The 13656-nt window shown below is 51.4% G+C and overlaps 6 protein-coding genes across 6 annotated transcripts in view; 3 read left to right on the top strand and 3 right to left on the bottom strand.

Annotated features, from left to right (window-relative positions):
- Positions 1 to 2529, top strand: part of GUITHDRAFT_163452 (hypothetical protein) — a gene marked incomplete at its 3' end in the record, with an annotated part of 6685 nt that extends 4156 nt beyond the window's left edge. Inside the window, exons 13-20 of the mRNA XM_005831733.1 lie at positions 93 to 184; positions 311 to 418; positions 592 to 707; positions 844 to 938; positions 1269 to 1420; positions 1705 to 1792; positions 2207 to 2293; positions 2470 to 2529. Coding sequence (XP_005831790.1) covers positions 93 to 184; positions 311 to 418; positions 592 to 707; positions 844 to 938; positions 1269 to 1420; positions 1705 to 1792; positions 2207 to 2293; positions 2470 to 2529 — 798 coding nt within the window. The remainder of the gene's footprint in view (positions 1 to 92; positions 185 to 310; positions 419 to 591; positions 708 to 843; positions 939 to 1268; positions 1421 to 1704; positions 1793 to 2206; positions 2294 to 2469) is intronic.
- A 528-nt stretch (positions 2530 to 3057) lies between these two features.
- On the bottom strand, positions 3058 to 3970 carry GUITHDRAFT_58369 (hypothetical protein; the record flags this gene model as incomplete). The annotated part of the gene is made up of 3 exons (XM_005831732.1): positions 3058 to 3192; positions 3239 to 3817; positions 3911 to 3970. Coding segments are annotated over 3 exons (774 nt in total), but the record flags the coding sequence as incomplete, so codon positions are not given.
- A 1221-nt stretch (positions 3971 to 5191) lies between these two features.
- On the bottom strand, positions 5192 to 5827 carry GUITHDRAFT_139433 (hypothetical protein; the record flags this gene model as incomplete). The annotated part of the gene is made up of 1 exon (XM_005831731.1): positions 5192 to 5827. One exon carries the CDS (start codon positions 5825 to 5827, stop codon positions 5192 to 5194), a length of 636 nt encoding a protein of 211 aa, XP_005831788.1.
- Positions 5828 to 6689: 862 nt separating this feature from the next.
- On the bottom strand, positions 6690 to 8735 carry GUITHDRAFT_139432 (hypothetical protein; the record flags this gene model as incomplete). Its single annotated transcript, XM_005831730.1, has 1 exon — positions 6690 to 8735. The coding sequence occupies one exon, from the start codon at positions 8733 to 8735 to the stop codon at positions 6690 to 6692; it is 2046 nt and encodes a 681-aa protein (XP_005831787.1).
- A 226-nt stretch (positions 8736 to 8961) lies between these two features.
- Positions 8962 to 9935, top strand: GUITHDRAFT_163451 (hypothetical protein). Its single transcript, XM_005831729.1, has 3 exons — positions 8962 to 9148; positions 9254 to 9429; positions 9485 to 9935. The coding sequence occupies exons 1-3, from the start codon at positions 8998 to 9000 to the stop codon at positions 9866 to 9868; spliced, it is 711 nt and encodes a 236-aa protein (XP_005831786.1). The 5' UTR covers positions 8962 to 8997; the 3' UTR covers positions 9869 to 9935.
- An 883-nt stretch (positions 9936 to 10818) lies between these two features.
- On the top strand, positions 10819 to 13455 carry GUITHDRAFT_139430 (hypothetical protein; the record flags this gene model as incomplete). The annotated part of the gene is made up of 8 exons (XM_005831728.1): positions 10819 to 10940; positions 10980 to 11027; positions 11074 to 11145; positions 11192 to 11258; positions 11309 to 11343; positions 11389 to 11448; positions 12000 to 13107; positions 13264 to 13455. 8 exons carry the CDS (start codon positions 10819 to 10821, stop codon positions 13453 to 13455), a joined length of 1704 nt encoding a protein of 567 aa, XP_005831785.1.
- Between the last annotated feature and the right edge of the window lie 201 nt (positions 13456 to 13656).

Below are 13656 nucleotides of genomic sequence, written 5' to 3'. Positions count from 1 at the left end.
TCTGCCCTTCTATCCCATCTCCCTTCCCCCCTTCTTCGCCATTTTATCTCTTCTCTGCATTTTCGTGTAATTTCTCTTATCGCCAATCTCAGGCTCAAGGCATTTTCGTCAACTTCAAGAATGTGCAGCAGACTGCAAGGACTAAAGTTCCTTTCGGTATCGCTCAGGTTGGAAAAGCTTTTCGGTGAGTTCACAAGCCCTTCACAGAAAGTCTCTAAATGCTTTCTCCTCATGTCTCCTCCTCCCCGTGATCACGTTGTGCTATCAACTGCTTCCTCCTCATCTCTGCTCTTCTCACGTCTGTCTGCAGCAATGAAATCACTCCTCGCAACTTCATCTTCCGCTCGCGCGAGTTCGAGCAGATGGAGATCGAGTATTTCATCCCTCCCGACGATGACGCCTGGCCCACCTTTCACAAGTGAGCACGCGATGCGAGAAAGGAGGAGAAGAGAAAGGGAGGAGGAGCAGGAGGAGCAGGGAGTAGGAGCAGGAAGGGAGCACGAGGAGAAGGGAGGAGGGAGGAGGAGGAGGAGGGAGGAGGAGGAGGAGGAGGAGGAGGAGGAGGAGGAGGAGGGTTCTGACGAGGGTCAGGGAATGGATTGACAACTGCTGGAATTGGCTGCTGTCTATCGGAGTGAAGGAGGAACTGATCGACCTTGACGTTCACGCAAAGGAGAAGCTGGCGCACTATGCTCGTGCATGTACAGGTGAGAGCAGAGCAGAGCAGAGCAGTGCAGAGGGGAATGATGGAAGGAATGGAGAGGGAGGAGAAGGAGGGGAAGGGAGAGCGGAACTGAGAGGAACGGGGCGGAGAGGAGAGGAGGAGCTGAGCTTTCCTCGCAGACATCGCCTTCAAGTTTCCCTTCGGCCGCTCTGAGCTCCTCGGAGTTGCGGCGCGCGGAGACTTCGATCTCAAGGCACATGGCCGAGGGGTCTGGGTGAGAGGAGCTGGGGAGAGAAGCGACCGGGGCTAACGGTGAAGGATGCAGCAAGAAGGTGGAGTACACGTGCGAGGAGACGAAGAGGAAGTACATCCCCCATGTGATCGAACCCTCCATCGGAGTTGACAGGCAAGTCGAGGAACTGACTTGCCTTCCCTCCCCCCGCCCCCCGTATCAGCTCCTCCCCTCCTCTCTCATTCTCCTCCCCCCTCTGCCCTCTCATCTTCCCTCCGTCTTGCCCCTTCCTCCGATTTTCCCTCCTTTCCTTGCTCCTCTCTTCTTCTCGCTCTCCTCCTCTCGCTCTCCCCCTTACACTCTCCTCCTCAGGCTCTTCCTGGCTCTCGTCTGCTCAGCATTCGACGAAGACATCGTGGGAGGAGAGAAGAGGAGCGTTCTTCGATTCCACCCTCCATCGCTCCCATCAAGTGCGCCGTCTTTCCTCTGGTCAAGAACAAACCTGAGATCGTCTCCAAGGCGAGGTGAGATTCGTCAGGCTGTGACATGTTTGTGTTCCCTCATACTCGACACTCCCTGGATCGTCTTGCATTTGTGCTCTCGCTGTTGTGACTGGTACTGAAGTTTTCTCTGCCTCTCCCCTCCTCGCCTTTTCTCCTCCTTGTCTCCTCCTTGTCTCCTCCTTGTCCTCGGCTTCTCCCCTCCGCACTTCTGCTCCTTTCTTTACCTCTTTTCTTCTCCTCCTTTCCCTTGTCTTCTCTTTTCCCCCCTATCCTCCTCCCTGTCTCCTCCTCTCCTCTCTCAACAGAGAAATTTACGAGAAGCTTCAAATGCGCTACAACGTTGTCTACGAAACGTCAGGGGCGATTGGCAGAAGATACAGGAGAATGGATGAGGTGAGCCCAGAAATCTCCCGTGCTCTCCTCTGCTCACCCTCTCTCTCCCCCCCCCTTCCCTCTCCCTTCCCCACTTTCAGCCATTCTCTCCTACTTCTTGTCTCTCTCCCCCCCCCTTCCCTCTCCCTTCTCTCCCCTCCTCTCCTCTCCTTCTCCTGTCCTGTCCCCTCTCATGTTCCCTCTCCTCTCCTCTCCTCTCCTCTCCTCTCCTCTCCTCTCCTCTCCTCTCCTCTCCTCTCCTCTCCTCTCCTCTCCTCTCCTCTCCTCTCCTCTCCTCTCCTCTCCTCTCCTCTCCTCTCCTCTCCTCTCCTCTCCTCTCCTCTCCTCTCCTCTCCTCTCCTCTCCTCTCCTCTCCTCTCCTCTCCTCTCCTCTCCTCTCCACTCTCCTCTCTTCGTCCCCTCACATGTTGACAGGTTGGAACGCCATTCTGCGTCACCGTTGACTTCGACAGCTTGGAGGACGATACCGTCACCATCCGCGAGCGAGACAGCACGGAGCAAGTAGCAGCATGCTCCCCCTCCTTCCTCTCAGTGCCTCTCCTCTTCCAACGAGCATCTCTTCCTCCGTTCTCCCGCCTCCATTTCCTTCGAAGCGCGTTCCTGTCCTCTCCTGCTCGTCCTCCTCCTCCTCCTCCTCCTCCTCCTCCTCCTGTCCCAACTACTAACTTGGCTCTCAGCGTCGCATCAAAATCAATGAGCTGTATGCTTTTCTCTCCAAGGAGGTCGACGGCATCTGAGCAACATGGACATGCCAACAAGATTCTTCTTGTTCACTTTGTTAAAATCTCAACATTGACGACCAACTCTCGACTCGTTTTGTTCTTCAACTCCTCGTCGTTGTCCCGTTGTCGCCTCCTCTTGCTTATTTGTCTCCTCCTCCTCCTCCTTGTTCTCCCCCTCCTCCTCCTTCTCCTCCTCCTTCTCAGCAGCAGTAGCAGCATTACCATGCTCTTTCCCCCCCTCCCTCCCTCCCTCCCTCCCTCCCTCCTTTCCTACATCCCTCCTTTCCTACATCCATCCATTCCCTTGCCATCGTTCTCCAGCATCAAGTGCATGATCCTCATCTTCGTGAAAACTTTAGCAAGACATCCAGACAAACTTCATAAGCTGCGATCGCCACAGCTCCTGCATACTTCTGTCACCACCAAGTTTCCTCCTCAAATCGCTCATCACAGTCCCCCCCCCCTCCCTTCCCCTCCCCTCCTCTTCCCTTCCCTCCCTTCCTTTCTTCCCCTTCCTTCTCCCCCTTTCCATTCCTGCTCACCTCCCAACGCCATGCGCACTGCTTTTGGCGGGAACCCCTTGTAGCAAGCAAGCAAGCCTTCTTGGCGGATGATGTCAGACAGCATCTTGAACGTCTTGGGCCTCTCGACGAAGGAGGAGGAAGAGGGAAGTGGCGCCTGCAGTCAGATGAGGGAGAGGAGCAGCATACACAAGCATGCACACTTGTATCCTGCTCTTGACAGTGTCGAAGGGTGCATCGGCTGCCGTTGCCATGAAGCCAGCGACGAAGCCAAGGAAAAGGTTCTGCATGACCTGCTGGTGCTGGTGCTCAGGTGGGGTGAACTGCTTCTTCATCTCGTGCATGCTGTAGAAGTAGATCGAGTTCCAGATCGAGTTCCGCCATATCGTCGTCTCCAGACCTGTCAAGAGGCCCCTCGCCCCCTGCAGCCTCCATGTCTGCACAGCACAATCCACCGGCCCCGAGAACTTTGCGATGTTCTCGCGCGCTTGCAAACGGATCTTCACCACCTGGAAGGGAGTGGTGGCGATGGCTTCTGGGATCCCGCTCATGCATCCTGCGAGGAAGACGGAGAGCGAAGAGTCTCCCAGCGGAGTCTTCGCGAGCAGGAGCCGAGACATGTCGTATCCCGCGTACATGGCCGAGCTCTTCGGGATCATGCCCACGATCTCTGGAGTTAGCCCGCGATAGAGCCTGGGGACTCCTCCTTCTTTGATCAGGAGGACTGCTGTTCGAAAGGAGTTCTCGTTCTTCACTGTGTTGAGCTGATGCCTCGTTTTGATCTGCAACAAAGGACACGATTCAGCTGGTTCGGCAGGCACGAAAGAGAATTTACGGGCTGCACAGTCAGCATCAGGGATCGCATGCTGTCTCACCATGTCCAGAGGATGTACTGCTACAGCTTCAACGACTCCTGCCCCTGCTCCTGCTGCGAAGAACGCCCAGCTCGCATGCTCCTTCCTGCTCTCCACCATGCTGGCGACACGTGCGAAACTTTTCCCCAAACTTTCCCCGAAACTTCGCACCGGCAAGTTCCCCAGCGCCGCCCGCCGGGAGTCCGGCTGACTCCCTGTCACCGGCCGGGCCGCGCCGTGTCCGGCCGGGCGGTGATCGAACTCGGAACCGCGGGGCGGCTGCAGACTCGGAACTTCGCCTGAGATTTGCACTGTCGCACATCGAACGGCGGCATCATGAAATTACAGACCGTACGGTCACCGGTACGGCGAACGGCCGGGCCGCCGGGCCTCCGAACTCGGTCGCCGGGCCGTTACATTTCTCACAACCGTTACTATTAAAACGAAAGCTCCATAGCTCCGAGCAGGAGCGCGGGCAATGGAAGGAACCTTCGAACGACCGGAGCGACCGACCTACATGTAAAGACGAGTGAAGCGCATGCACATCTGAAGCATCTACCCGATCATCTTGCTCCCGTGTGAATGCTTCCTTTGAACTTTTCTTTAGTGTTTGCCCATACTTGTTTCCGAGACCAACGCGTAGCTGCTTGCCTGTCGCACGCACGTGCGATGTTTTGTGATGTGTACCTTTGAGCAATCTGAGCCCTCTGTTCTCTTTCTCAATCATCATCGATATTGTTTTCTCTCTATTCACAAAATTTGTGCTTTATTGTGCTTTCGTTCATATCGCTTCTCTCCCTTTGGATTGTTATGATTAACCGCCGTGATTCAGGTGCGGAATATGTGGTGAGACAACAGACATCGGTCGTGATGACGCAATTCGTTGTCGTAAATGTGGGCATCGTATTTTGTACAAGACCCGTCTGAAACGTGCTGTACAATATGAAGCAAGATAATGGGTTTCAAGCACCAAACTAACCGAAATGGGCATTTGGAATAGAAGCGAAACGGGGAATTGTTGCAATTTATGCTTTGGCACATGAGCTTGGGGATCAATTTTGTTCTTGCATGTAATGATAAGATTAGGTAACTTGAAGAAAATCTCTATGCAAACAATTGCATGCTCGACGTTTAAGACATCTGGGGCTTGAATCCGTGTTTGCGGGAATCATTTTTCTCTGAGTTTTATCATAAAAGACTTTATACACCTTAGTTGTCAGTTGTACCCTACGTGCAGCTCTCTTCCTTCAGAATTTACAAGATATTCATGAGGCAGGCTCAAGCTTCACCAGCCTGTACTGTTCAGCCCTCCTCGGCACCCTCGCCCTCAACTTTCTCACCTTGATCGTCCTGAAGACTTTGAAGTTTTGATTCTATGATGTTGAGCTTGACAGCCGTGTCTTGAATCGCAGATTTTATGTTCTGTATGTCCGCAAGAGTCGCATCCATCTCTTGAACTTCCTTCTGTATACTGCAAAGTCTTGACGTCCGACCCTCGGCGCTGTCTGCTCCGCTGCTACTGGAAGCTGTGAGCGCGGAAAACTCTGGAATGGGTTCGATCTTCACTCCAGCTTCGACAGTTTGCGGCGCCGAGGTCTCAACCCGTGTCATGTCTGAGCTGCCGTCGGAGATACTGAGCTCCGCTAGCTTCGTGAGCGGGTGGTCATGGTCCCACTTGAAGGCCTCGGTCTGCTCGACCTGAACCGCCTCGGCTTCTCTCTGCCTCATGATCTCTTGGAGGATCATGGCAACTGGATGGCCCAATCTCATCCAGCTCAACGAGCTGCAGACGAGGAAGAAGAGAACAATCACAAAGGCTGCAATCCGAGCATCAGACCATTCGTTGCTGGCTGAGTAGTGCTGCTTCGATGCTGATGGAGACAAACTTGAAGAGTTTGATGCCGATGCGACCATGGCCGCTGCAACGGCCGCGCTCATGATCCGAAGCAGAATCTCTGTAGCAATGCCGAACAAACTCGAACGAGAGTAGATGAAGGAGCGATCAGATGTCGGTGAGAGAGACTTCACAAGAACAAGAGGGGAGGAAAAGGTGTCAGGAAAGACACGTAGCTTGTCATCTCAGCTTCTCATTCAGCTACTCTGCACGAGTACATGTCTCGACGCGCTTCCTCTATTGATGAGCTTTGCAAGTGTGGTTGGTTGCGAGCTCGCCACCCAATCTCGACTTGGATCAAACTAGGCTCTTTGAACTTAATGAATCATTTATGAAATCTCGCAGCTTTGGCCTCTACCTTCATGGCCAAATTGGGATAATCAGACCCTGCATAGTTTGATGATCCGATCAATAGGTCCGGCCCGGGCTGTCCTGGTCGTAACCTCCCGGAGTCCGAGCCTAGGGCCTGCGTCAGTGAGCCCGGCCTGCCCGGGCCGGCCAGGTCACCGTGGCGTCAAGCCCGGCCCTCACTGAATCACACAGTGAAGCTAGGTCAAAAATCAGTACGAGGGCGGTGACTGACTCAGTGATCAGGAGAGTCACTTAGAGGAGGCTTTACCCTTGACACTGTCGCACAGGCCATACGGCGAGAAGAGAAAAGACAGTGAGAACCAACCCTCATCCTGCCGACTGCTGTCCCCAAACCTAACTGATACCTTCACTTAACTGCGCACAGGACCATTCGCGTTCACCCGCAAGTTTCACTGCCTGTGGCGGCACACTTGGCGGCGGCTGCTCAATGCCATCGGACTGAGGACCGTATCACCCCGGTATCGGATATCGGACACCCTGATGGTCTTTATTAATCTTGAATAGTACTAGTACTTCTGATCAGTGCAACTTCAATCACGCATTGGCCTCGGACGCCGGACTCGCGGCAAGCCTGAGGCTTGCAACCTCACGAATCAACGGCCGGATCACCGTCAGCATGTCAGGGGATACTTGCAACACGGCATACGAGTCTGGAAGCCTGAGGTGACTTAACATGAAGGCGAAAATCCATTGAAGAATCCAGAGGAGAATGAAGCCAAACAAAATAAGCAAGCTAGCACCAACCTCGGCGTGACCCTGAATCCCAAAGCATTCGTTCCCTGTCTTGCCAGCACAGAAATTCGTTGCGCTTGAACCAACTGCTTTCTCGATCAAATCGTCATATTTCTGCATGACCACGACAGTTGCGAGCAAGAGAACTTCGATGGAGCTGTATGAGAATGTCATGGAGATTCCGCGGTAGAGCCCCTTTCTCATCTTCATGGAAACTCTGAAACAAAGGAAGTAGATGAACGACACGCCAGTCAAGAATGCACTTCCAAGTGGCAAGGCGATCCCCAGGATGTAATAGAATGTGACCAGGAATCGCGCACCAGACGGTTCTGCATGCTTGTACATCACGATAGCAGAAAGCGAATGTTCCCCTAGGTTGAACAGAGTCAAATTCCGGTAGTCAGCGTTGTAATCCCCGGTTGCAGCCAAACCTACCGTCCGAAAGGAAATGATCGGCAAGGCCATTCCAGCAATCAATAATCCCAGTGAAGCACAAGTGATCAGGAACACGATGATTACCCCAATGTTTGAAACCTCGTAAAATTTCTCTTGGCATTTCACGATCAAGCTGCAAATGTCCTTTTGGATGAGGAGAGAATCCAAGACTTTCTTTGTATTCAGATCTGTGTTGTCCTCGCTCTTCTGGTTATGAAGGTACATCATCCAGTTCTCGAGGGAAAGTTGTAGAAGTGAGGATATGAGAAAGGAATAAATAGATCCTCTCGTTTCGGTTTTGATCAGCACAGGTTGTCCCGCGACGGAGGTGTAAATGTTGACACCCGCCATGATCACTATGACAGCATACACGTCCACCAGGGTGAGTTTACTTGCTCGAACGAGAAACTTCAAAGCGATGTAGCGAAATCGATTTGCAAGCGGGGCAAACCACAATGTCAGCATGATTATGATCTTCAGATATGGCCACGCTCCGGAGAAGATCACAATGATGGCTGCAATACCCCTTGCTCCTGAGTTGTATGCGTCTTTCACGCTCGGGCCGAATCCAATGTCGTAAGCAGGATACAAGGTTGAAATGCTGGAGAGTGGCGGAGGCGCCTCTTGCTTTGGTGGCTGCCGAGTGCAAGCAGAAAGATTGACGGCGCCCATCCCAAGACATGCCTCAAGTGTTGGGGCACATTTCAGATTCACACAGTCAACGCATTCGCATCCTTTTTGATTTGATATGCATGTGGAGCATCCTGACAAGGTGCATTGAGGAGTAACACTGAAACAAGAAGCACAGGCTGAACTGTATCCATAAGTTTTCACCATGCAAGTTTTGATGCAAGTCGGATCTGTGCCGAAACAATCAGTGCCACATTTCAACAAAGCAGTGTTGTAAAGTGTTCTGTTTGCAGTGCTGTTTCCATGCCAAATCAAAAGGTCCTGGGCCGTGCACTGATCCAAGGGTGTTCCTGATACTGGAGTTGGAGTTGAAGATGGCGCAGCTGTTGTTCCTGGAGCTCCTGCCAAGTTGAAACTAGTGAAGATGACACCAGACACCCCAATGTGAGCATATAGAATCAGGCCCAAGTTTGCAAGGATCAGACCCACGAGCAGGGAGGTATGTGACAGGCTATACTCCTTCCACAACGCCCCAACTTGTACATGATTTCGTTCTTCAACAGTGGGGTTTTCCATGGTGTCAGTGGGGTTTTGAATGGCATCAGTTGGGCACACTTTCGCTTCTGCCTTGGCAATGTACATAACCTTCTCTGTTGGTATCTGCTCCATCGTTTGGGCTTCTGACAAGTTGTGCATCATGACGTTGTCTGAATTCTGGGTCTTCTCCGCTTCCATCGCCGCCATCGCAGCGTCATCCGCTACGTTGCCGCCGTCTTCCTCCATGTCGGGCGCAAGAAGTCACCAGTCGGGAGTGTTAACTCCTTAAAGTTCGGCTGTTATATTTTTCGGACATAAATTGTTGGTAATGTTTCAAAACTTGTTCAAATAACGAGAATCAATACTATAACCGGTTCAAATTCACAGTGGGTTATTTATCGACATTGACGTAACAAGAAGTTTGCCCATGTTATACATAACGACTTTATAATGTGATAAATTATATATAAGCAGGTTGGGGGACCTGCATGCCGTTGGGGGAAATGTCATGAAGATGGCTAGCAAACGAGCGACAATGAATACACCTGCCTCCCTCCTTCCTGCCCTCCTCACTGCCCTGCTCTTTATCGCCCTCCCATCTCTCGTTTCTTCAGTCGACAACCCAATTTGCGTCTCCTACAAGTTCAAGGCAAAAGCAGGTGATTTTCTTGTTAGCGTTTTTTTTTCTTTTGCAAACAAGTTACCTTTCTTGCTTTCGAACATTCTGATTGGTGGTCTAAGTTTTTTTCTCTTGTACATGGCAGGAGCATGTAGCATCGAAACAACGATGTCAAGTTGCACATTCTTGTCAAAGCAGGCCTCAATGATGACGAACTTGACTAACATCGGCAACAAAGTTGCTGCCATGACATCAGATCCCTCGTGCCGTTCTTTCATCGATAAGATAGTCTGCAAGAAGCGCTTCGGCAACGCAAGTCAGGTGCACAAGGATATTTGGGCGAGATCTGCTTGCTCAACTTACAGCTCTCAACCAGGCAAAGCTCGGAATCACATGTGCCTCGCTCTGTTCATACTGGACTTTTAACCAGATGTTCGACATGAACATGCTGTCAGAGCTCGCACCTGGACAAGAGATCATACCCTGTAACCAGGATAGCGACTGCACCTATACAAACGGCCGTCTTACATCGAGCTATGCGGTGCTCCCGATCTGTTGCAGCTACATGCGCGTGTCGCTTTCAGACCTATGCGAAGTGAGCACAACACAGGTCGACAACGTCATGAACAATTTGAACACAAACAAGATTTGCGCTTACAGCTACTGCATTGCTGAAGGGAACAATCTCAGAGCATCATTTCTCATGGTCCTCCTCACCCTCATACCCATGTTGTACACCGTGAAGTGTATGTCGCAGTGAGAGTTGTTAATGAGTGTGAGTTGAAGCAGAGGTTGTAATCATCAATAAATCCGATGTCTATGTGCTATATATCATGGCATTACTCTCATTCTTGCAGCTCATTGCGATTCTCGACTCAAGACTTTCTGGGCATGTATAAGGGATGTAGAAGGCATCTACAAGGCATGTATAAGGCATCTAGAAGGCATCTAGATGAAGGCATCTATAAGGCATCTATAAGGCAAAGAAGGCATCTATAAGGCATGTATAAGGCATTTACAAGGCATCTAGAAGGCATCTAGATGAAGGCATCTATAAGGCATCTATAAGGCATAGAAGGCATCTATAAGGCATGTATAAGGCATTTACAAGGCATCTAGAAGGCATCTAGATGAAGGCATCTATAAGGCATGTATAAGGCATCTATGACAGGAGGCATCTCAGAAAGAGGCATCTAGTGACAGTGAGGCATCGAGAACTGAAGGCAACTACAAGGCATGTATAAGGCATGTATAAGGCATCTATCTAGACACAAGGCATCTATAAGGCATCTATAAGGCATGTATAAGGCATGTATAAGGCATAAGGCATCTATAAGGCATGTATAAGGCATGTATAAGGCATGTATAAGGCATCTATAAGGCATGTATAAGGCATCTATAAGGCACAAGGCATGTATAAGGCATCTATAAGGCATCTATAAGGCATTGGAGTGGCGCCTCCTATTGGCGGGAAAGTAGAAAGTTTTCGGAAGAGGGAGGAGGGAGGGAGGGAGGGAGGGAGGGAGGGAGGGAGGGAGGGAGGGCGGACGGGAGGGAGGGAAGAGAAGATGAACGAGTGAGGATGATGATGAGATCTCTGATCGTTGCCTGAATGGTTGAAAAAACACTTGATTCCTCGACGAGAAGACTTGATTCTTGAATTACCAACAATCTGAGCCTTCTGATTCTGACGGTTTACTGACTGTAGGCATGGAGCCTCTCCATCAGGACTCGGATCGTAGCACCGATCATGTCCTCCTCCCTCTAATTGCACCATACATCTCCGGAAAGCACTTGGCCCTCCTGGCAGGCGTCTGCAAAGGGTTTGTACGGTTTTGCAAGTGATGCTTGTTCTGATGTCGATACGCAAGATGGAGGAACTTTCTCAACGACAGTGCCCAGAGCGGAAGTATCTGGCAGTAAGTTGTCATGGGTGATATCAAAGTGTTTGTGAGATCAAAGCAGGGCCGCATACAATCGCGACATCCGACCATACGAGGGATACTACGCCACTGTTCTTCCAGAGGGAAGACGCAAGTAAGGGAAACGAGCTTTCTTATCATTAGTTTGACCTTTTCCTCAGCGACGCCCGCCTCAAATATTTATGGTACCTGAGGAGAAACCTGCTGATCGAACCCTCTTGGAAAAAGGTGAATGAATTGGTATCCATCACGTTTGAAGATGTCTTATTCCAATGAAGGTCGTCGATATTGGAGGAGAACAAGTTCTTGGAAGGTTAGTCTCCATGGCTGATCGAAACATGCGCTAATCTGCCTCAAGGTTCGGGACTTCATCAGCTTCCTTCATGTACAAGGGGCAGAGTGCAGCGCTCATGTTCAGGTCAGCCGTCAATAGTTCCGAGGAGGCTCTTAGAGTTTGACGGAAGTGCAGTGGTTGGACGACAGAGGATTTCGTTCAATCAGACCTGTACATGATGGTCCGACAATCCGAGACCAAGAACGTAGCTTCCTGTGAATGTTCTTTCATCCTTGTCACCCTTGATGTCTGCAGAACAAGACCACACACGGGCTGAAGTGGCTGAGCATCCATCCTGCCGGCATGCCGCCACTCCCAGCCTTTGCCACATCCATCACTCCCTTCGAGCACCCGGGGCTCGGTTGATCTGTCTCAGCCTTCCTCGCCCTCTCTGAAACTTGACGCTCCAGGGACTGTATTCCTCCTTTTTGGCGGGGTTGGTTGCTTTGGAATGCCAAAACCCTGCAATCAATTCAACCTTTTGCTTCTCGACCAAAACAACGGTGAATAATTCACTTTCGAAAGGTTCTCCCTATAACATTCTCATGCTCAGACAACGACTCATCAGAGGACGGGCCCATGATGGAGTGATGTCGAGCTGTTCTAATTTCTCCTTGACTGATCAATCGGTACAGGTGGGTGCATCCCAACTTGACCTCGGCCTTCCAAGAAAAGGGCACTCCAAGAGCCTTTCACTCTGCCACCTACTTCCCCAACAAGAAGACAGGGGCACCACGAGTGCTGATGTTCGGAGGACTTTCTGACGGAGTTCCTCTCAACACCCTGGAGAGCGTCGAGCTCAAGCTCGCAGCCTCATCCTCTTCCAATCCCGGCGACTACCCGCACACTTGGCACTGGAAACAAGTCTCCACCTTGGGCACTCCTCCCATTCCTCGCTACGGACATTCAGCGACTCTGTGCGGGCTTGACAAGACCAAACTTGTCATCATCGGGGGTTGTCACTGTCACAATCTGCATGATTACAACTCAGTCGGTAGAGAGCTACAGGACGTTCACATCCTCGACTTGTCTAAAAGCATTCCAACGTGGTCGGAGCTTGACATGCGAGGTTTCATCCCGATGTACTCCCTTGGCCGCCTGCACAATGCCGTGCAGGTCGGGCCGCAGATCTTGTGCTTCGGAGGAGGGCCGACATCGAAACTTACCAACGATGTTGTTGCCGTGAACATCTACGACCAGACGTGGAAGCAGATCGAGATGGAAGGACAGGAGCCTTGTCCTCGTCAAGAATCCTTCATGGCGCCGATTGAAGCAGGATCGGAGATGGTGATGTTCGGTGGGCGGAACAAGAAGACGCTGGGGGATTGCTACATCTTGCGACTGGGAGGATTCAAGACTAGGGAATATGCATTCAGTGGCTGTAACTTGAAGCCCGGATACGACGAGGCCGAGGATCAGCGCAGGGAGGAGAGGAGAATGAAGATGGAAAGAGAGAGGAAGGAGCGAGAGAAGAAGGAGAAGCTGAGGATCGAGAAGGAGAAAGAGAGGGAGATGCGAGAGAAGGAGCTCAGGGAGAAGGAGCAGCTGAAGCTGAAGCTGAAGGAGAAGTTGAAGAGCAAGACGAACAAGAAAAAGAAGGGAGGCGCAAAGTTGGGGGAAGAGCTGCTAGCGGCGGTGCTCCCTGGGGCAGCGGCGACGTCATCAGCTAATCTCGATGAAGACCCTGAAGCCGCTTATCGAAGGATGATGAACTCGATCCTCATCCGATCTGTCATGGGCCAGGTCAGCTTTTCTTCCTCTACCTCCTTCTCCTCCCTGCTCCTGCTCCTGCTCCTGCTCCTGCTCCTGCTCCTGCTCCTGCTCCTGCTCCTGCACTTCCCACACCTCCCCCCCGCTCTCTTTCCCTCCTCCTCCTTGTCAATCCTGATGGCACTGCAGTACCAGAATGGTTCTGCCCATTCTGGAGGAGGCTGCAGCTGTAGCAAATGCCAACAGCCGAACATGCCGGAGATGATCAAAGCTCTCGATGCTGAAGAGGAGGAGGAGAAACCCCTTCACCTTGGGGTCAAGTCGTACGGTAGATACCCCTCCCTTTCGAGGAGAATCTACGAGGCAATCCGGCAAGGATGAGAAGACAGGAGGACTCAAGTTGTTGGCGCTGCCATGAAGGATCGATCCTGGCGATTTCTCAGAGCTGTTAGCATGTTAGATGAGACATCCTGTCATTTATTCTTGTGATTCATAGTGAAACGAGGAGATGGAAATATACTAAGACTTTTCTCAAGTCCTGCCTGCTACTTGTAGCTCATACTCAATCTTCCCCCTCCATGG

The sequence above is a fragment of the Guillardia theta genome (assembly GCF_000315625.1).
Source record: "Guillardia theta CCMP2712 unplaced genomic scaffold GUITHscaffold_38, whole genome shotgun sequence".
Lineage (NCBI taxonomy): Eukaryota > Cryptophyceae > Pyrenomonadales > Geminigeraceae > Guillardia > Guillardia theta.
Note: the sequence above shows the minus strand (reverse complement) of the source record. Positions and strands in the feature narration are given on the sequence as shown.

What these genes read in the sequence shown, in the direction of transcription:
- GUITHDRAFT_163451 (XM_005831729.1), top strand. Translation starts at nt 8,998, where the DNA reads ATGAAGATGGCTAGCAAACGAGCGACAATGAATACACCTGCCTCCCTC. An exon ending in CAAGTTCAAGGCAAAAGCAG is followed by an intron (nt 9,149 to 9,253) that starts GTGATTTTCTTG and finishes TGTACATGGCAG; the next exon opens with GAGCATGTAGCATCGAAACA. An exon ending in GCTTCGGCAACGCAAGTCAG is followed by an intron (nt 9,430 to 9,484) that starts GTGCACAAGGAT and finishes GCTCTCAACCAG; the next exon opens with GCAAAGCTCGGAATCACATG.